This window comes from Aulostomus chinensis, chromosome 18 (assembly GCF_037954235.1).
Source record: "Aulostomus chinensis isolate RoL2024-O1b breed Wild chromosome 18, RoL_Achi_v1.0, whole genome shotgun sequence".
Taxonomy (NCBI): domain Eukaryota; kingdom Metazoa; phylum Chordata; class Actinopteri; order Syngnathiformes; family Aulostomidae; genus Aulostomus; species Aulostomus chinensis.
The window spans coordinates 21,663,274-21,684,881 of NC_141337.1; the positions used below are offsets into that span (position 1 = coordinate 21,663,274).

Consider the following 21,608-nt stretch of genomic DNA (forward strand, 5'->3'; position numbering starts at 1 on the left):
TGGCATGTGAGCACTATTTGCAGCATATTATTGAGAACTTAGCGGTTGGGAGCAGCGTACACCTGCAATGGAACGCCTCTCTGGGGCTCCCTGTTATTTCAGCCATTCACATGCAAAAGGACGCAATTAGTACGGGTAACGGCAACTGATGTTATCAGCAAAGAAAAATAAAGTCGTGTCAACTGACTGTTATAAGTTAGGGAAACCAAAATGAAAAAAAATGTCACTTACAGTTTCTTATGTCTGAAATGAAGACGGCTAATCCGCGCATTCCATCTCCTTTCGACACAGCCGGCATTTTTGCAGGTTTCGGTCCTCACTCCGGCCTTATGGTAAAAACGAACTGCTGCTGGTCAGCTTCTCGCACTGGAGTAGAAGATGGTCAACTTGACGTGTAGAAATAGCTAACGTTAGCTTCTGGGCAGTCCAAGGCGTTCGCGAAAACTTTAAAAACTGGTAGTTAGCTGCTAAGGTCACTCTAAGATGTGGGTGGCTAGCGGGAGCGGCAGCCGCTAGATTAGTTGGATGGCGGTTGATCAACAAGCAACGGGGTAAATTAAAGTTATCCTTGTTAACTGGCTCGTTTCCGCAGGCGATGGCAGGCTATTTCATTCAATCCCTCTCTAGCTAGGATTAAAAGCGACGAGCACAGCATGTAGCTACGGCAACAATTCACCAAAATTAAAACCACCCACTATTTTGGATGTCTGTAGGAGCACAAAGATGAAAGCAAACACAAGACGTGTTAATGAAAGAACGTCCGAGGATACAACGTTAAGTTATCTCGAGTCACGCAGCGTATAGCTTCCTCAGCGGCTAGCTAGCTAGCTAGCTAGCACTACCATTCAAATACTGCAACACATCACCGGTGGACCGGAACAACTCAGCTCAGACTCTTAAATGCTAAACACTAATCTGACAATGTAGCCCTGCTCTATTTCGCACGCGCCGAATTGAGTAAGTAAGATGTCCTGTATAATTTATGTCCGATCTAATTCTCTAGCCTCCACTCCGCTGCTTGGATAAGGCTCGTGACAGCAGCACTTAGCGTGACCGCGCGACGTGCTCGTGCACACGCGTACGCTCCTTTCGCTTCAGTCCTACTCTCTGATCGCTCTGATTGGTCCGGGCTCCTCTTTACAATGGCGGAGCCAACATTCCAGCCCCAAGATCCACTGCGACCGAACGCCGGTGTAGTCCCAAACTTTACGGGGTGATGGAGGGCGAGGTTCGAATCCTCTGCTTTCTGGTTGTTAACATCCTGACCTACCTACCTGTGTCTGACTTCACGCGTGATGATTGGGGGGAGGACGGACGCGTCCCCATGTCCGACTGCCAGGCAGTGTTTTATTAATGGCTGCATGACAGTGAGAGGCTCTTCGGCCTTTGATGTGTTGCAAATGTTTGCACTGCAAATCTGGCATCAGTTGTATTTGTCTACACGAGGGAATCCACACCATTTACTGCTTGTTCCTTGACTAATACAAACTTTGACTTCTGACGTGAATTTTTTATCTCCACTTTAGAGGATAATATATATGATTCTATTCTGTGAACAAGAATGAAAAAGTATCAAATGTCCATCGTAATTTTGCAGGATCATTGCATACCAGCGTTGGCCCGGTACGTCCGAGACAGCAGCCATTTGATCCTCGAGTATTATGCAATAAAATGTTCATCTGATGCCATGGGATGGAAATTCACCATCAGAGTAACCATCATGAGTATAGTTCATCCTTTAGAGTACACTAGCATATACACTGAGTACCAAACTTCATGCTCATCAATGCAATGGTCACTGACACATTTCTCTAAAAGCCTAAGATGTCAAACTGCGGAGTCTCATTACTGAAGTTAAATGCAGAATTTCAAAATGGATGATTTATAGCTATGAATGAAATTCAACAAGTGAAAATTGACAATAAATAACAATAAATTCAAAACTAAGCGGTGGTGCAGTGGTCAGCACTGTGGCCTCACAGCAAGAAGGTTCTGGGTTCGAGTCCCGGCTCGGGATCTTTCTGTGTGAGCCTCCATGTTCTCCCAATTTGGGGACGAGGCTGATTGATACTCTGAATTGACCATAGGTATGAATGTGAGTGTGAATGGTTGTTTGTCTCTATGTTGGCCCTGCGATGGACTGGTGACCTGTCCAGGGTGAACCCCGTCTCTCGCCATAGATGCTGGGATAGGCTCCAGCCCCCCCGCGACCCTTAAGCGGAAGACGACGATGGATGGACTGTACAGGATATACATACAGTAGGTAATATGGGTATCTTTGCAGTTATCACCCCTCACCAGTTTTAGTTTCAATAAAAATTCTAGTTTAAAAATGTAAATACTGTGAAAAGACCTTCATTTCTGTGCAGGCAATCTCTGGACCAGACAATGCGAGGGCCCCAACACACGGTGGCGGTAGTGCGCCTTCATCACCGAACGCCAACCGCAGTGAATCACGTAAAGGAGGGGAAGAAGATTTGAAGATGACGTTTCTGTGACCAAACTCTTCTCCCTCCTGTTAAAGAAGCTCACACACGCACGCATACACACGCGGAACCAGCCAGGGAGAAGATCGAAATGGCGGTGCCAGCAGAGAGGATGGAGGTACGGGTTTTACTGTAGGAAAATACGGCTCACCTCGCTAATCTGTATACTTTAGTGAACTGCTAATTTCCACCGTTCCAGGAAGCCTACTAAATGTCACTTCCTTTTTATTTGGATGTTCGTCATTACATAAGCATCAGGTAGTGATGCATCCATTTTAACTTAGCTACTTACCTCACTTGGGTATCTGCCATTGCTGTTAACGTCATGCATCGTACAGAAGTAAAACTCCATGAAAGCCCTGAACAGCTCGTGTGTCCCGGCGCTAGGAGCCGTGGTGTTGTCGGGACGGACCCGGTCTGAGTTGGTGCGACAGCCGCCCTCCAGACCGCATGGGCAGCAACATGTTAGCCACCTAGCTAGTTAGCTGCTTCAGGCATGGATGCTGCCTCATCCCCCCGCTGCTCCCATTCAAATACAGTGGTTGCTGGTTCTTAATAAAGTCACCGGGCAGGTGTCACGTTTTGGGCAGCACCACTTCATTCGTTTTAACAACGTTAACTTCATGTATGAGTACGTCGGGGAAGTTGATGTGTCTTGATAGCAGGATAATTGGTAGCTTAGCATCTTGGGCTAAAGCCATCCGGCGTATGGTTGACGCTGGCTGTTAGTTTGCTCTTCCTAATTCGAAGGCACAGCAGCGACGGCTGGGGAATTTAAACCGAGAGACTGGCGGGTTTTAACAGCGAGGTGTTTAGAAAAGGCCAGTGCTCAAGCAGGAAGAAGGCCAGAATCTCGCCGTATAGCAGTTACCATGTGCTCCCGTCTTTTGTGCTACCAAAAAGGCTGCACCTCCCCTTTCCTTTTCCCTTAGACTTAAAGTATGTGGTTAATATCGTCATTTGAATCACAGTTCCAAAGGGTTTATAAAAGAGTCACTTGAGCCCAGTGTAAATGAAAATTTGTATTTGGTTAATATTCATGTAACGCCTCAGGAAGTTCTGTATGTAGAGTCTCTGGTGCTTGAATGGGCAGGAGATTGAAAATGATCTTGAAGGGTAGAAATCCATTTCTGCCTTCTTTGGTGTTTGTAATCTTCTATATTTTATTACTGTTTCCTCATTCCTCACAAAATTAAGAAAATACTTTGATTCAATTCTCTTCTTGCATCGCAGAACTTTAACCCGGAAAATACTGTTACCACGATCAGTAGCGGAGGTCTGACTGAGATCTTTCTGAAATTCTGACTCGTTGGGTATCAAAGTTGTAATGAAGACGTGTAGAAACTGCTTGATGTGTCTGCTAGGTTTTTTTAGCACTGATGAGGGCTAAAGTATTTTTTATATATATATATATATATATATATATATATATATATATATATATATATATATATATATATTTTCTTATTGTGTAATAGTCAGTGGGGGCTCCCCTTAGACCCAGTTAGTTAGATGGCCTCTTACCCCCATCCTACTTTTAATTCATAGACATTTTATGGATCCCGAAAGAAATTCCCATACAATTTTGGGTGTGTGATGTGGTATTTGATCTCCCACAGTCCACGGCCTGGCCCAGCTCACCTCATATCGCTGTGTTTAACACACTCATAGCCACCAACTCCATGAATTTAGTTTGAGTCATGTTAAGAAGGAGAAATGGTCAAATTTCCCCCAAACTACTGTTGTACTGAGCCACATCTTTCACTAAATCACATTTATTCTGGTCCACATGAAGTCCTTTAATCCCCCCCCCCCCAGCTGTCTGCACACCAGCCTCACACTCAGAGACCTCAGTTGTGTATCTTAGATTCATTGTTCTGTTAAATTGTTTACTTAATCACATGATACTTTCCACATGTCTCCATAGTTGATGAATGACATAATCTATTAAATCTAATAAATGCCCATCAGGATTCCCCAGAGGCCAAAGTGAGGCGTCCATCAAACAGCGCAGAACCCAGACTCTCAGTTTCCTGTGTAGAAATGAAAAGAAAAGACAGCAACAGTAAATCCTTATTAAGAGTCCGTAACCAGCAAATGTGACTTTCTGCTTTTAATTACTTAAAGGCTTAAAGGATTAACAAAAATTGCAAATATTGACAGGCCGGATTTGAAAGAGCGTGTGGGAATTTGCAGGGCTCCACCCTTGTCGTGCTGCGTAGCCCCAGCAGAGCTCCTGCCAGTCTGATGGTCATCCAACACTGGACCAGTGCTCCAAGGTTCATTCTGGGGATGCGTGATGGCATCAGCTCCTCATCAATACTGGCTTTATTCAGACTGTCAGTGTGGGTCCAATGACCCACGTAGTCTCACTCAAATCTCTTGCGTTCATCATCGATTCAGGCCGCAACGCTGTAAATCTAGGATTTATTGGCTTTTCCAAACATTTTGGAATTTAACTTTTTTTCATATTCACAATATTTGTTTGACAGTGAGCAAAAACTTGAATATCATGAGTTGTTTTTTTTAAAATGGCGTGTCCTGCTAAAGGTCCCATCAGGGTTGAGCGTCACCCAGGACAGTGTCATTGGAACCAGCCGATTGGTTGAGCTGCTCTAGACACAGATGCTGTTGTGTTCTCATGTCACGGAAAGCTGGGTGATGCTGACCAAATCAGTATCACAGCATTTCTGACCAAATACCTCATCCATAGTGGTGCTAAGGTGACTGCTGGTGCCTCAAAACATTACAGTTGTTGTTTAATGGGATAAACTATCATCAGTAACAAGGATAAAGACCAATTTTAGAATAGATGCAACAGTCTGTTACGTTCAGATCATCGATTCACCTTTAAAACTAGCAAGACCACACTTGCTAGATTGCGGTGTCTGATTGTACTGGGTGTCGTATCGGCGTATTTCCCAGCTCCGATGGCTCGCCTCATGCTGCAGAACGATCCGATACTCTGTAAATGCAGCAGATCACCAGCAGGGATCCGTACAAGCGCTCCTCCAATGGTGGGATCTTCTTAAGGGATCCAAAACGCTGGAGTTCTTGATTTGATTTTTACAAATGATGTATAATTATAATATATAACTTGAAAAATTATGTACAACAACAAGTTAAGGTGACGTGAACATTCTGTATAAACCGCAACACATTTTAATTGTAAATGTGGAAAAGTTGCATTATTTGCATCAACACAAGTTCGTAATGGCCATAGTTCATGTATTTACCTCATTATTTTCTCAAACTTCAAATGACGAGCGAAGGAGAAACTGCTTACATACAGATGTATCAAAGAACTGCAGATGCCGACTGTGCCAATTTATTCTTGTATTTATGGTGCTTTATTAGATCTGTGTCCAACTTTCTCTCTGTCTTAAATGTAAATGCAGTCGGTAAATTTGGTGTGGGGAGTTCTGTCAGGCGATGTCATGGTTATAAAAGCAGTTGAAATGGAACTGCAATATGCAAATGTCAGCAGGTTGATGGGAATGCACTTGTCGCCTCACCTGTTGTGCAGCCCACCTCAACCGCAGCTTCAACTCCAAACGTGGCAGCATGTTAGTTCTGGGCAGCCGTGTCTCATCGCCGCAGCCACGATGACCACGTGCTCTGTCTATGTTGTAATTGTGTGTCTCTTCGTTGAGGTTTCTCAGGGGGAGAGCTCAGCCAAGCCTGCAGCAGAGGATATGACGTCGAAGGACTACTATTTCGACTCCTACGCTCACTTTGGCATCCATGAGGTAATTTCTTTTCTTTTCAACTCCACAATTGTATTTAATTCCTTTTTTGTCTTTGGATTTTAACCTTTGTCTGAAATTTCACGCCCCCTGTAGGAGATGCTGAAAGATGAGGTTCGCACACTGACCTACCGCAACTCCATGTTCCACAACAAGCACCTGTTCAAGGACAAGGTGGTGCTGGACGTGGGCAGTGGGACGGGAATCCTCTGCATGTTTGCCGCCAAAGCCGGAGCCAAGAAAGTTATAGGGGTGAGTTCCCGTAGCGGTAGACGCTGGCCAGTCGTCAGGACGACAGCAGCGCAGCTCTCAACATTCTCGCTTTGGCTTGACAGATCGAGTGCAGCAGCATCTCCGACTACGCTGTGAAAATTCTTAAGGCGAACAAGCTGGATGATGGTGAGTGACTTGGGAAAATCACATTTTGGGGGGAGGTTGAAAAATGCAAAGCTGTGAGGGACCTGCTCTTCTCTTCTGGTGGACAGTTGTGACCATCATCAAGGGGAAGGTGGAGGAGGTGGAGCTTCCTGTGGAGGGGGTCGACATCATCATATCAGAGTGGATGGGCTACTGCCTCTTCTACGAGTCCATGCTCAACACAGTCATCTACGCCAGGGACAAATGGCTGGTACGTGTTTGGCTCAGGACTGACAGATGGGATTGTGTCATCTAAACTGAAAGGACGGTTTGTTGTGGTGGACTATTTCTGAAACTACGGCATCCATGAGCCTCCGTGCCAGTTAATGTGGAGAATGGTCGAATCAGAGTGGTCACGCTACACTTGTTGGTCAGGACCTCAACGCTGGGACTGTCAAACTTTCAAAAAATGACATTTGAACATTACTTAAAAGAACAAAACTTCAAACCTTTTCTGAATGTGGAGGTAGAGGATAAAGCAGTAGGAGACATGGCAACTTGATCTGCACAACTCCGTAATACAAAGTTACCAAATAAAAACACGGTAAACACAGAAGAACGTCACGTCTGAGCACCGCCGCCGACCCTTCAGTGCCTTCAGCTTCGTCTGAACAGCTGAGCACCAATAAAACCTGATTTAAACGCCGTCGATATCACAACTGTACTCAGACTTGGAGAATCTGACCGTTTCCATCAGGTGAGAAGTAAAGATCCCCAGGCCAGGGAGCTGCCATTGAGGGGTTTGTTCTCCTATTATTTTCTGTCAGGGAACCACACGAGTTAAGATTTTCATGGCGTAAAGAACTTCAATCTCTGTTACGGCTTTCTGAAAGGAAGGATGGCGTTGAGGCGACTGCAGTTTTATCTGAGTAGACGTCTTCCTCGATGAGAGGGCCAGATGAAGTGGGAGTTGGTCTGATGTGCTGATGATTCAAGCGTTAGTTTCCTGTCCATCCGAGGACTCCGCTCTTATCGTACGTCTGGACTGATTCCAGTCATCCAGTCGGTTGATAAATTGGGGCACACAAGAAGATGCACAGGTATGGAGGGAGCAGCTTCCTGGTGTGCGGCTCTTGGTCTCTTGGCATACCTGAGCCTTGTAACATCATTGTAGGTTTCAACAGTAATAGACTTAATTACTAAATTTAAGGAGTTTGTTTTTTTTTTGTAGTTCACACTTCAGTCTTGAATGTTTAAAAAGGAAAAGCTGTTGAGTTCTTGGTCCTGAATGTTGTGCTGCTGCACAGCTTCCCGGAAATACCTGTAAAACTCGTGTTCATTTTCCCCCTCATGCTTTAACAGAAGCCAGATGGACTGATCTTCCCAGACAGGGCGACCCTTTATGTGACGGCCATCGAAGACCGGCAGTACAAGGACTACAAAATCCACTGTGAGTAGCACGTCGCCCGCACTGAGGTCTGGGGAGAAGCTGAAGTTTTGAAAGCTTTGGCTGCTGTAAACATCTCGAACCAGTCTGACATGGAACCAGATACCAAACTTGTACCCCGATGTTCACCACAAGCTGTCAGGCTTCACACGTGTTCGTTCAAACGATCCTCAACAGCTGCAGCCATGACAATCCAGTAACCCTCCTGGTCCACTGCACAGCTGAGTGGCATTTTTAGCTTGAAGCTAATAGAGAACAACCACCAACAAGAGCAAAGCACAACGTCATGTATTACACTTTGATTTGAGCTAAAAATAAATGGAGCTCCTCGGATTCAGCGTGACCAGCTGCACATGCGTTCAAGCTTGAAGTGCCCTGTTTCTACTTTCCTCACTGGACTGGCCAGACTTGGCAGGCACACACACACACACACTCTCCAACAGTCTCTCACCTGAAAGTAAAAACACTTAATTTCTCAAGTTTTCCAACCATCATTTTGATTTCTGGCTCGTTAAGCTTGCTTTCCATCTGTCTTTGTCATTTTCATGTGTCAAGAATGAACAGTAAAAGCGATTCATCTGGAAAAATGCAAGGTTTTCTCCATCTGACTCCAGATGTGGTGTTTATTCACCTGTTGACTGTGTGTGCCTTTGCCAGGGTGGGAGAACGTGTACGGCTTTGATATGTCCTGCATCAAGGAGGTGGCCATTAAGGAGCCCCTGGTTGATGTGGTGGACCCCAAGCAGCTGGTCAGCAGCGCCTGCCTCATCAAGGTGGATCAATGCTTTTATATCAAGTTGAAAACCCTGACATGTTCTCACATGTTCCAGGTTTTTGTATCAGTCTAAACTGGAATGTCTTTGATTTGTGCAGGAGGTAGACATCTACACAGTGAAGGCAGAGGATCTGACCTTCACCTCACCGTTTTGCCTGCAAGTGAAGAGGAACGACTACATCCACGCTCTTGTTACCTACTTCAACATCGAGTTCACCCGCTGCCACAAGAGGACAGGCTTCTCCACAAGTCAGTGCAGCTCTCGTCTTGCTGTCCTCCGCTGTCAGGAGTGATGGGGTGAATAGGTCGGATGGAACATCAGTAAAGACAGCACAAAGTAGAGATGGCGGGATGTTAGCTTAGCTACTAATAAGCTAGCAACGGAAATGCATGTCCTCTGGACTGAATTTTTCAAAATAAGGCTCCCAAAGCCAGCTCTGAAATAAGCATCACCTTCATTTTGAAGCCAACATCACCAGAACTTTTGGTAACTGATCCGGGATCATACTTGACAAGGCTGAACAAAAACTAACATTGGGCCCATTACAGCACGCTAATCAGCTAGCAGCATTGTTCACTTTCAGTAGCCGGTCATCAACCAGTCGAGTCAGAGAAGATTATGTTGTTGAAGGTTACGTTGTTGTGTTGCCGTCCTTGTGGAGGTCTGAGAGTGTCAGGACTTCTGTCTTCACACTCAATTTACAAGAATTAGCTTGTCGCATTTCCTGCTGACCAAATAAGTAGCAGTTCTATCTAATCTGGAGCCGCAGCATTCGGTGAAAAGGCCATCCTGTGATTACTGACATCATGAAGAAGTGGTGCTTGGTTATGAAGAAACACGCACGTGAGTCGGCGATGACTTCGAGACGTGTGTTTCTCAACTCATCCAAACTTCAACTTGTATTAAAAGAAAAGCTCTCCTGAGTGACGTGATCGGGTGTCCTGATCTCACAACAAAGGATTGTAATTGGTTACTTTGAGGGAGAGTAACACAAGTACTAGTAATATTACTGCTGTGAGGCCTTGCTGCCCAGTCCCAGATTTCACTTCCCTGTGCGTCTTTTACATCTGATTGATCAACTTTGAAGTGTGACGATGTGTCATTCGGTCTCCATGGAGACTAGCGTCGCACCTTAGTAGTCGCAACGACCACACGAAGAACGGCAATCATGATTTTTATGATGAATCAAGTGTCTTCGTCCCTGCTCAGGCCCAGAGTCTCCCTACACCCACTGGAAGCAGACGGTCTTCTACCTGGATGACTACCTGACCGTTAAGACTGGCGAGGAGATCTTCGGCACCATCAGCATGAAGCCAAACGTCAAGAACAACGTAAGCACAGTGGAGCTCCGCCCCCTAAGAGCAGTTTCTGGAGCTCTCGCCTTGTTTGGCGAAGAGCCTCGTAATTCATTGAAATAAGGCACGGTTTGACCTGTCCTAGTTTTCAAATCACAGGAAGCTGTGATGTTAAAGGCCAGCTGCCATTTACCTTTTTGGAAATTCAGTTTTAGACGCAAACCTTTGTATGCTACGCATCACACAACAGATATTTTGAGGAATTTTCAATGAAATGGAATAATGTGTCATGTTTTCCTGGCGACTCCTGTAGGACTCAGACTTGAACTTTGAAGGAACTTGTTGAAATTTTCCTCCAACTCTTGATTGTCTGAGGCATGCAGTGTGTTTGACCTTGTAGCCGCCATGTTCATATCAGACCCATAATTCCACTGTTTCACCGCTTTCAAAACTCTTGAAGCCTGAATCCTTTTTGGAGGCCTTTGCTAACTTGCTGGGGCAGCCATATTGGATCGTTGCCTGTCTTTCTATTCCCCCACACAGTCTTCAGTCCATTGCATGCCTTGATTGTATTTTGTGTTCCGTGGTATTTCATTGTTTGATACTTGTCGGTTGGGTGCTAGCGACCACGTCTAGCTAACAAAGGGTGTGTGTGTGTTGCCGGTTTTCCTGTTTGAATGGTGTCGTCGTTGTGTTTGCAGAGAGACCTGGACTTCACCATAGACATCGACTTCAAGGGTCAGCTGTGTGAGATGTCGAAGACGTCAGAATACAGGATGCGCTAGAGGCTCCTCTTCCTCCCGGTGTTTAGTTTGTAGATGACTGGTCGTACGGTTTGACACGAAATACGTTCAACAATTTAATGCTCCCCTGCAGCAACATTTTAAAGACTGTCTTTGTTTTGTTTTTGGTTTATTTTTTGGTCATGTTCTTGTTGAAATGTTAACAGTATTTAAAAGGTTTATACATTCTTGGGGTCAAAGTGAATTGGCATGGTGAATTTCATTGTGCAGTCGTCACTCTACCAGTTGTGTAATTGTCCAGTGTCTGTTTGGATTTTACTTTACACCCCCACTCACGTCTGCTCTGTAGAACTCCTCGGTCACGGAGGCCGCCGGTCTGGTCGGGATCAGCCGCTGGTCTCTATCCTTTTCTTTGTGGTTCTGTTGAAGCTGCAGGTATGTGGGTTTTTGGTTTTCTGTGTACAAACGGCCCTAAACCCACTTTAGCGCCCCCCCCCCCCCCCCCCCCAACATTCAGACTAAAAACTGCAATGTATTCATAATGTAGTTCTACAAGAAGTGTGTTCTGGATGCATAGTTTTGAAAAAAAGAGTTCAGGATGATTCCAAGGCAGGTCCTGCTTAGAAATAACACACACTCCGTAAGGTGTTCCACCTGGAATGTGTTTAAGCTTTGTAAAGTAAACTCATGCTTAAGTTTAAGAGTAGCTGACTAAATGGCTTCAAATGTGTATTGTAAGATTAAACTTGTTCAATATCAATTCAAATGTCACTAAATAGAATTCAGCTGCAGGAGAACATGAGATGCTACGCGCTTGCATGCAGACTCTGAGGTAGATCCTTATCAGACCTCCAACGTGTTTCCTCGCCAGACCTGCAGCGTTCGGCTGGCCGCCCGTATTTTTGTTTTTATCGGTTCACCACTTTGAGAAAATCAGACTTGTGCATCCCAAGTTGAATCTTTTCATAGTGTAAATATAAATTCCTGCCGGGCCTGAAGAGAAAAAGATTGCCTCCTGGGACCAGAATCTGAAGCCTGGTTTCAGCTCGTTCCACTGGAGCCCGTGGCTGCTCGAGGGAGTCCAAACAGAAGTAACCATGTTGACGCCAATGCAACCAAGACTCGCCACCATTTTGATTTTTTTTTGTATTTTGTTTTTGTCTGCTACTTTTTTTTAAAATAGTGAAACTAGTAAACTGTAAATTAAACTTCTTTTGCATCAGTCAGTTTTGAGCTGTGTGGTATTCTGTTGTTGCAGCAGTAACTGGAACATGTGAGACTGGTATCGTCCCCGACCCATAAAAATGGCACTGAAACTAGCTGGAATCAGGATTTACCACTGATATAAACAGACTAGACCGACCAGTCAGTGTCCCACAAGCTCCAGCTGTTCATTTCAGGTTCATTTAAAGCCAACTTTCCACCAAAAACTGTTCTGAGTTTCTGTTGCTTCCTGCTGATAAACATTTCCCCTCCCCTCCTTCCCGGCTCAAACTGGGACCAGGACCCTGGGACCTGTTTGGAATATTTTGCCACCCTAGTTTGTATGAAAAAGGAGCCACCCCCCAGTTAAACCCAGTTTAGTTCATCAGCACCAGTTCCAGCCTTTAGCCTGACCAGTGACATCAGCCAACGTGTCTGAGCAGAAGGAGGTACTCATCTGTAGTATACGCCTCGGCTGCCCTGTATCCGATGTACTTGTAATGCTGTTTGAAGACCCGGAACTTCGAAGAACAAAGCACCTGAAGAGAGGGAAGAAATCTGTCATAACTCTGGTTGGGCGGCCATCTACCTCGACCAGTTGGACGATTAAAGGAGGGAGGATGAGGGCAGACATGATGACGCTGCGGTCCAGGGGTGAGTCCAGGTCAGGTGTGTGGATGCGTGGGATCAGGTGCATGGAGGAGGAACACAAAAACAAAAGGGGATCATCAGTGGAACTGAGCAGATCCGAATGATAGCTGAACCTTGAAGACTCGTGACATGAAGACAACGGGATTTATACAAAAAAGCAACGCACGTCAGCTCAGCTAATAACTGAAGAGTAATCCTCGGGATCAGGGATTCCCAAAGTGGTGCTGGGGTTGTGTGAGATAAACGTGATGGCGGGTTGGAGTGTTTGAAGTGGGATGTTCCCTCAGAAAGATGTGTGAATAAACCTGTCCTTTGTAAAAGTTAAAATCAAAGCTAACAATAAGTGCAGGCTACTCAGAATGGACCATCATCTAGAAGTTATCTTCTACGCAGTGGATGTGGCATTGTTGCGTTTTTTTGGTGTGGGGAATCGAGGGAGCATCAACCCTGGCAGGGGTGTGGAAGAGGATGCGTGGCCAAAATGTTTGGGAACCACTGCTCTAGAAGTCCAGGCACCCTGAGAAGGAAGGAGTGACGTGAGGGAGGAACTCCATGTGAGCAAATGTGCGTCGTTGAGCTGGGAGAATTCTGAGGTATTGTGGTTCTCGTGTTCACGAGGACAGATTTTTCGCGGCTTTTACAGTTTTTGAGAAAAACCAGTGCTGGAGCCGTAAACCTGCTGCCAGCTAAAGCAGGTGAACGTTCCTGCTCACATGAGGCTACATTTTGTTGTCAGCCTCAACGTTTTAGCACCGATTAATGAAGTGATTCTAAACTGCAGCAGGCTGTTGTTACACCACCATCAGGACTCCTGCCTGGAAACTCTGTGAACGGTACAAATAATCAAAGGGTGTTTCTCCCTGAATGTCAGTGTAGTATTTCTAAAAGATGATTATAATAATACTAATGATGATGATCAGGTGATTCTTGCACAATCCTGTGTTTGTTTTGTGAGGAAACCTCAGAATCAAATCATCAGTTTCTTGTTTCTGAAACTATCTGAGGCATATTTAGATGGACGATGAGAATTACAGTACAGGACTGAAACCTGACTGTTGATTTTTGGAATGCCGCCATGCAGCACAGAGCTGCCACCATCTCCAGGCAGCAGAGTCACATGACCAGCCACTGCCCTCGTGGTTACTGGAGGCAGAAATGACAGGAAATATGTTTCCTGAGTTATCCAGCTCCTGCTTCCTGTGCTGTCTCCTTGATGTGCCTGTGTGACACACACACACACGCACACACACACACACACAGATGAGATTGAGAGATTAAAACTGTAAACATCATCGTCCAGTGTTACTTCCTGTATAGACAAGTGTACTAAACTTGCCTGAGTCGTTCCTCTCAGCTATGTGTTAATGTTCCATATCAAGAGAAGCAGAGAGAACCTGTATGCACTTAAACGTCTCAGGGTTGGAAGAGTAAACACGTGTACCAGAATAACTCTTCGCTTTCTAGGAGTTTACTTGGGTAGTTTAAGTTTTCTCCGCTGAATCAGCCAACAAGTGAACTTAAATAGTAACTTGGCCTCTTAGTTTCTAAAAGTATACTTGCAAGTAAACAATAGATACACTCCTCACTCATGGCATACGAGTGAGTGCGAGTGCGCTTTTTGAGTTTATAAAAGGACTTCTAGATTAGCTCCCTTTGAGCAGAGAACTAGACATTTTAAGCTCTTATCTGACGGAGGAACATGGAGGTGATGATGAGGTAATTCCTGCTGCTCAGTGTTGTAATACCACAGCCAGATGTCAACATCTGGGTTTAAATTCATTAGATTGGATAAGTAACATTGTTTTTTAACCTACAATCTACTCAATATCACTGTATCAAAATCTATCCCTTTTTTACCAATGTATAAGGAACATAAATGGACCGATGTAGCATCACGTTACAAAAGTGAAGTGAGTCACAGTGGAGGGAACTGAGGGATACACAGGGAAGGCTTCCTTGTGTTCATGCGTACTTCACGTGAGTATTTTGGGGGCTTTGTACTCTTACTCCAATATATTTTAAAGTAAATGTGCTTATTACTCCATCAGTTACTTTGAAGACAAAAGATTGTGCGTAGAAAAGCTGATGAAGATGATGTGCTTTTGACCCTGTGTACTTCTACTTTTAAAACTAAAGTAAACTCAATATTAAGTACCCCTCTACTTTTAAATCAAGAGAGTGTTGAGTTTTGAGACTTTTCCTCTTTCTATAGTACTACTTTATCTGTGTATTAGTACTTCTGTCTCAAGGCTGAATGGGTTTGTGAGCGCATGTGCGGTTCTCACTTGTTTCTGCTGCCCCCGTGTGGACGCATCGGGGATCGCTGGAGGCTCGTATGAAGGTGTAAAGTCAATACTTCAATCCTGTAACAGTGTGAGTGAGTGCACCTCACAGAGGTACCACCGGCAACACGTATTATGATGCAGGAAATTTACAACTTTTAAGACACGGCGGAAGAGGCTGTGGGCGGAGCTACAGGATGCACAGCTGATCCTCGGGTCCCACACATACTCTCTCTCTCTCTCTCTCGCTCTCGCTCTCTCTCACACACACCCACACACACACAAACAGTAGAGCCGCGGTGAAGGATGAAGGAGCTGGAGAGAGAGAAGGACGGAGGAGGTGGAAAAGCTCTAAGTAAGAAAGAGAAAGATCAGGTACGTGTGCCGGAAAATGAGAGCGCAAGTGTGTGTGCGTGCGTGTGTGTCTGGATGACGATGGGAGGTTTACGTGGTTATAAACGGGTGGTGTGGCGCCAGTTATGACTCGATAGTGTGAAATGTCTCAGTCTGTCCGTCCGTCTGTCTCTTTCACACTGTGTCCTTTATCCAATGAAGTCAGGATTTATCATGGCTGTTGTGTTTTACTGATATCTGAGACGCCAGAGGTTTTCAAACTGATGTAACCAGCTGATATTTATATTTACATTTATTTTATCAGTGTAAAAATAAATGTATGGTCCATTTTTTAAGACGAACAAACACCTGCAAAGCTTGTTCATTAGAGAAAGAAACTTATTCTTTATTTCCAGAACATTCAAAAAACAACAACAACAACCCTCTTTGATTCTTGTGATGATGATGATGACCAAACTGTCCAACCCAGTTGTCAAAATATACCAAAATGATGGCGATTCTCCAAACATGCTGCACAACAGGAGCACCCGCTATCTCTGTCAAACGGATGGCAGGTCTAAAGAACGAGATTAATAGATAACTTATTCCTTTTTACAATTTACAAGGAGGGTTTTTACCACAGCGCAAAATTTGCACAAGGACCCTGTAACTGCCTGTTCAAATTCCACCCTGCTCCATTCAAGGGAATGGCGAGCAGCTCAGGCGCCCTGCACTGAGACGCTTGGTTGGAGCGGTCAGGCTCTTCAAAGCACACGATGCTGCAGGATCAGAGTCTGTTCATAGAGGAGTGTGGAAGAAGCATCACCTCAGCATAGTTAACCTCTAATTAACGACCTCTGTGACCCTTGATGCCAAGGGTGGAACATCCACCGCTTCACCCCTCAGTCCTCCACCCATCTTTGCTGTAACCTGTACAGTTAACACGAACGCTTACTACATGAGCACTAGACAAATCAGAGTGGTAGCTCACTCACTTTCAAGTACTCACTGATAGGAGTCTGATGTACGTATGTATATGTTTTCCCCTCCTGCTTTTCTTCTCAGTAACTCCAGAATTCAGAAAGCGCAGCCACGCACAAGAGCGTGAAGCTAAAGTAGACTGACGGCTAACGACAACCAGACCTGGGTTCACAAAGTCCCGTCATCGTTCGCGTCCTCTCCGTCCAGCTTCTGTCACACTCATGGCAAAGAGGTTGTGGATTACTGAGCATACGGCTGAATAATCAAGTCGTAGATTATAGAGGACACGAGAGTTTCTAGATGTCTTTTGGCGGTTTAGCTGTTAGCCGTCAGTCTAAGCACAGGTGGCTGGCTCTTTCTGCACTCTGGAGTCACAAACAAGTGATGCAGGAGGTTAGAGAGCTCAAGACACCCGTTTGTTAGTCCCTGAAAGGCAAAATACCACATAATAAAATGAACCATAAGTTGTTTGTTTCCCAGCAATTAAGTTAGAGTTAATGTGTACCTTTATTGTAAAGTTTTACCACATTGTATCTGTTGAAAACACCTGGAGGAACACATTCTATTTTAACTGCAGTTTTGGTAGTTTGATGAACAGTTATTCAGCGTGTTGCTGTACGGGTGAATACTGAATAGCAAAATCACTCGCCAGGCTTCCTTCAGGTGTGTTTCGTGTGTGTGGAGGTTTCAAAGCCAACTGGCTGCTCCTTTAAACGCCTCTGTTTTCCTCTCAACAAAGGCAGCAGGGCGTCCTCGCTGCACGGCTCTCCAAGCAAGTTCTCAAATTGCCTGAAGAAAAAGTTCCGTGTGAGAGAAGATTAGATGTGTATCCACACACACACACACACACACACACACACACACACACACACACACACACACACACACACACACACACACACACACACACATTGCTGTTATTGTAGTCTGAATTTTGTGTGATAACTTCTCCACGCTCACGTTCATGTTGTTGTCTTTCTTGTAATCCAGAGGTCATCTCTGGCCTCTGAAGACCAACCATGTTCCTTTAAGGGAGCATGTTTCAAAGTCAGAAGTGTTCACGTGTCACACCTGTGTAGGGATGAGGAGGAGGCGTCCCCTTCGTTAGGGCCAAACATACCAAGATATTCAACATTTTTGGAGTGTAAGGAGAAGTCTCTGAAGCCTGAGACGGCAGGGCAGCACACACTCCTGAGACAGGCAGAAAGGAGAACGACCCCGCAGTCTGGCTGGAGTCACCCAGAGAAACATGGAGGATGAGGGACCTTGGTGGGGGGCAGACTAACTCCTTAGGGTGGTGACCTGACGTGAGCAGCCACACGTCAGAGGAGTTCGTCTCCAGCACAGGAGGCTGAGCTGTCGCTGAGCTGTCGTTCAGATCAGTGTGACTTCCTCTTGAGAACCGAGACCGCGAACCTCCGACCGCCTAATGGCGAGCAGGGCATTGCGTGGAGGATGGAGAGGTTTCTGTTAGCTCATGTGCTGAAGGACAGCAGACGCTTGGCACTCGTTGGCTCTGTGAATTTGTTCATTGACATTCATAGCTGGTGTCAAAGCTGCTTTGCTAGCGTGGAATGAGAAGCTTCTCATTTAGATCCCTGCTGGCCACCTGAGAAGCGTCTGCTCAGCAGCGTCACACCGGCTCATGCGCAGTGTTTCGTGTTAAGAGGAGTCGATGATGTTTGTATTTGAGGGTCCTAGAGAAGAGAAAACAATGCATCTGTTCTCGCTTTGTGCATTGAACCTGGTTCTGCAGCATTTGCAGTCGTCTGAAGGCATCGTAAAACACACTGGTGTTTTATGGAGTTTGGCTGGCTTTTACCTGGTTTGTGTGTGTGCGTGCGTGCGTGTGTGTGTGCGCGCGCGTGTGTGTGTGTGTGTGTGTGTGTGTGTGTGTGTGTGTGTGTAAACTTTACAGGTGAGATGAAAATGAAGGCTGAGTTCTAAGCTTTGTGTAGCCAAACAGAATACTCATGTCATAAAGTATTGATACTACTGAGTACTGTTGGGTCAGAGTACTCACAGCTGGTTTGATCAAATTACTAGTTGGTCTGTAGCGTTAAACTACACTCACTTTTTTGAACAGTGAGCCACTGAAGTGAGGTGACTGCTAATTTGCAGTCCTCCAGTTTAAAGGGATGTTGGGGAGTGGAAAGCACAGATCCTCTATTTTAAACTCGACGGTATAAAAAGTACATAGCAATAGTACATAGTACATATTAATATATAATACATAGTAATGAAGCTCACAAAACTGGGTTTCGTGAGCAAATGTGATCTAACATGAACGAGTAGCAGAGGAGAAGCCGCTGCAGCAGACAGGTTGAACCAGTCCACTCTCATCAGTTTGATCCGCTTGACTTTACATCAACTAAAGCTTTTAGATCTGAAGAGTTAGAAGAGAACTTGTCTGACAAAAAAATACACACAGGTTTTACACACACACACACACACACACACACACACACACACACACACACACACACACACACACACATTGTTTATCTGCCAATTATGATATTAAGGACTTTATTAATCCTCCAGAGGGGAAACTGAGCGGCGCCTCCATGTAGATTAGACCAAGAGTCCCAGAGAGTTTGACAGGCAGGGACCCTTTCCTGCCTCAACTTGAACCCATCCTCTCTCATTCCTGGCATTTCTCTTCTCTTCTCTTCTCTTCTCTTCTCTTCTCTTCTCTTCTCTTCTCTTCTCTTCTCTTCTCTTCTTTCATTTTGTTGCTGCCTCACATTCCTTCACTTCAGACCTATTGTTCTGAACAGCTGATCTCCGCTTCCCTTTCCTCAACGATTTAATCCTTGAGATCTGGTCTCGTGATCACGCTTTTCATTCCTGCCTCGACATGAATCCAGCAGTCAGCTCAGAACTCCTCACGCCAGTTGCAGGTGGAATTCCAAGACAGATCAAAAACGCTGGGCCGACTCCAGTGATGAAATCATCAGCCTTGAAACTGAAGGATTTATTCTGGTTCAAATCCAGCAGTAGCGGCTCTGTGTTGCTTCATACTGGCATCGTGCTGGAAGAGATGGAGGAGAGAGAGCTGCTCCCAGGACTTCAGCTCACCTGACCTCTGCTGTTCTGTACCTGGGTCACGCTGATCTATGCACATGGAACTTTTTGAAGCACACGCAGAAGTAAACTCAGACGTACACCCTCATGAGCAGGCAGTCCGAGCAGGTGTGGATGTTCATATAACTGCTGGGGAGACACTAAAGTCTGTCAGACTCCAGGCAGAGATCATTTATAAAAACTCATTTTCAGCAACTTACAACAAACCACAGATGCAGCAAACAGAACTGGGAAGATTATTCAAAGGTCGGGTGGAATTAAAGCTGGAATGAAGGACAGATTAGACTGTAAACTGCTTCATCACAGCTGGGTAAACTTCCTGTGTCCGGCTCTCATGGGTAGGTGAGGTGGGTAGTCCTGCTCTGCACCCGTATATCATTCCCCGGCCTCGGAGCAACAGAACCATCTCCGGAACTTCTCACTGACCCTCTAGAACAAATCTTGGACTCCCATGAGTCAGCCAGTGTGTCCTGCCTGACGGCAGTGACATCATCCACAGTGGTGAGAAAGTTGCGCGGCCCATGAATTGTTTGGTTGGAATCCCACGGGAAGAGACACACCTGTGGGCTTCCTCTGGGGGCTGTTCAGCAACTTCCAGTCCATCCAGCCATGCACTGAGCTCTGTCACAACTTCCTGCTGCTGGGGAGTCTCCCAGTATGTATGGAGTCCTGAGTCTGAGGCCGGGCAGCAATCAGACCTGCTCCATGTTCCTGGTTCTGTGCTTTGGAGCATGACGGCTCAGATAAGACGAACTGGACCAGATTCAGATGAGCTCTTTAGTCCCAGGATGGGAGGCGCAAGTTTTTAAATTTCCTGTTTTTAAAAGGAATGTGTCTCTGAACCCGAGAACACGAACGTCGGGTGATTTTCACCGACTCGATCCTCGTCCCGTGATTCTATTCCATTTCTATTTTGCTTGGAAATTTCTCGTTAATGATGACCTGACTTTTCAATAATTTTGGAGCCTTTTTATAGGCTCCCCACGGTACCTTTGTCTTTCTATGTGATAGTGCATATTGGGAAATTAAAAAGGAGTACTTCAATTTGGCACACAGTGTTGTTCTTTGATATGTTTTGATGAAAACTATATTTTATCAGCAATAAAATACTACCGCCTTAGTGATGGTGTTACTAATTTTAACGTTAGTGTTCTAGGGTTAATAATAATAACAATCAAACATATTTGGATGGCACCTTTCCAAAAAACACATAAAACACAACTCATTTAATGGACTTTGTGTGGCTGTGACATGAGCTTGTGGTTGTCAGCGAATACATGTTTGCCTTTGCAGAGGGACACAGATTTAGAGCAGAAGAACTCCCCCTGACCTCAGTTCAGCTGTGGCGTCAAACCCGGCAGGTTTGTGAACCTGAACGTGCATTCTGGATCATCTTCATCTGGTCCTGTCGATATTCGTGTGGCCGTGAAATGACCGTTGCCTTTCCCAGAGTTAAACTTGATCCTTGACGGAACATCTCTGTTACCTGAAGCGAACAAGCTTGCATCATGTCCTGCCAGTTAGCATCGCGGCACAAGAGGCTTTAACTTTGTCACAAGATGCTCAAATGATTTGCCTACAAAAATAGTTGGCATGAATCTTGAAAAGATGTTTCAGCACAAGTTAGCGTTCAGGTCTGACTGGTCTGCAGCGGCTCAGGGTCTAGACCCACGCTGTAATTATCGCTGCCCCTCGTCTCGCCCCCCCCCCCCCCCCAGCGCGTCAGTCGGCCTCCTCTGGGCTTCAGAGAGGAATCCAGCTCAATCCCAACTGAAAATCCATAATTTCTGTATTTACTGTCAGCCGGTTCAGCAGGATTATTACACCATGAAACATTTTGCAATGATTGTTGTGGAAGAGTTTTCATCACGATGTTTTCTACTCAGAGCTGAGAGGGAGGACTGTGAAGGCTTGTCCCAGCACGCAGCCGTGCAGGCAGCACCGAAGGCAAGAGAACAGATATCATTAGTTACTTCTGTTTTAAAGTAACAAGTCACTTTACAATATTGACATAATAATATTACTGTCTGTGTAGACCAATAAGTCACTGATTCCTCTACTTTTGTGTTTCTTTCACCAAAGTAACCATGAAAGCGTGACGCGTGTAGGTCACGGGCGCGTTTATGAACACGTCACTCCTGAAAACTGCTGTTCAACTTGGAAAGCATTTTAAGATTTATGAAGTGATGAAGAGAAACAGGAAACTGCCCCTAAACACAGT

General features: G+C 45.3%; 3 protein-coding genes across 8 annotated transcripts in view; 2 read left to right on the top strand and 1 right to left on the bottom strand.

The window, feature by feature from the left end:
- Positions 1–1,069, bottom strand: part of ap2a1 (adaptor related protein complex 2 subunit alpha 1) — a 28,687-nt gene extending 27,618 nt beyond the window's left edge. For 2 of the 3 annotated variants that reach the window (XM_086186151.1, XM_086186150.1), the window contains exon 1: positions 232–1,068. In XM_086186151.1, coding sequence (XP_086042277.1) covers positions 232–298 — 67 coding nt within the window. In that variant the 5' untranslated portion in view covers positions 299–1,068. Of the gene's footprint in view, positions 1–231 lie in introns of all 3 variants that reach the window. The other variant, XM_086186149.1, reaches the window with a different exon arrangement.
- Positions 1,070–2,437: 1,368 nt separating this feature from the next.
- Positions 2,438–12,076, top strand: prmt1 (protein arginine methyltransferase 1). 2 transcript variants are annotated; one of them, XM_086185029.1, is made up of 10 exons: positions 2,438–2,604; positions 6,140–6,235; positions 6,329–6,484; positions 6,568–6,631; positions 6,718–6,860; positions 7,952–8,039; positions 8,694–8,809; positions 8,910–9,060; positions 10,022–10,143; positions 10,809–12,076. In XM_086185029.1, exons 1-10 carry the CDS (start codon positions 2,578–2,580, stop codon positions 10,890–10,892), a joined length of 1,047 nt encoding a protein of 348 aa, XP_086041155.1. In that variant the 5' UTR covers positions 2,438–2,577; the 3' UTR covers positions 10,893–12,076. The 2 variants fall into 2 exon arrangements, with proteins under 2 accessions (XP_086041155.1, XP_086041156.1); XM_086185030.1 differs by having other exon boundaries at positions 2,447–2,604; positions 6,149–6,235.
- A 3,139-nt stretch (positions 12,077–15,215) lies between these two features.
- trpm4a (transient receptor potential cation channel, subfamily M, member 4a) overlaps positions 15,216–21,608 on the top strand; it is a 29,505-nt gene continuing 23,112 nt past the window's right edge. For all 3 annotated transcript variants that reach the window (XM_086184779.1, XM_086184781.1, XM_086184780.1), the window contains exon 1: positions 15,216–15,361. In XM_086184779.1, the coding sequence (XP_086040905.1) occupies positions 15,293–15,361 (69 nt within the window). In that variant the 5' untranslated portion in view covers positions 15,216–15,292. The remainder of the gene's footprint in view (positions 15,362–21,608) is intronic.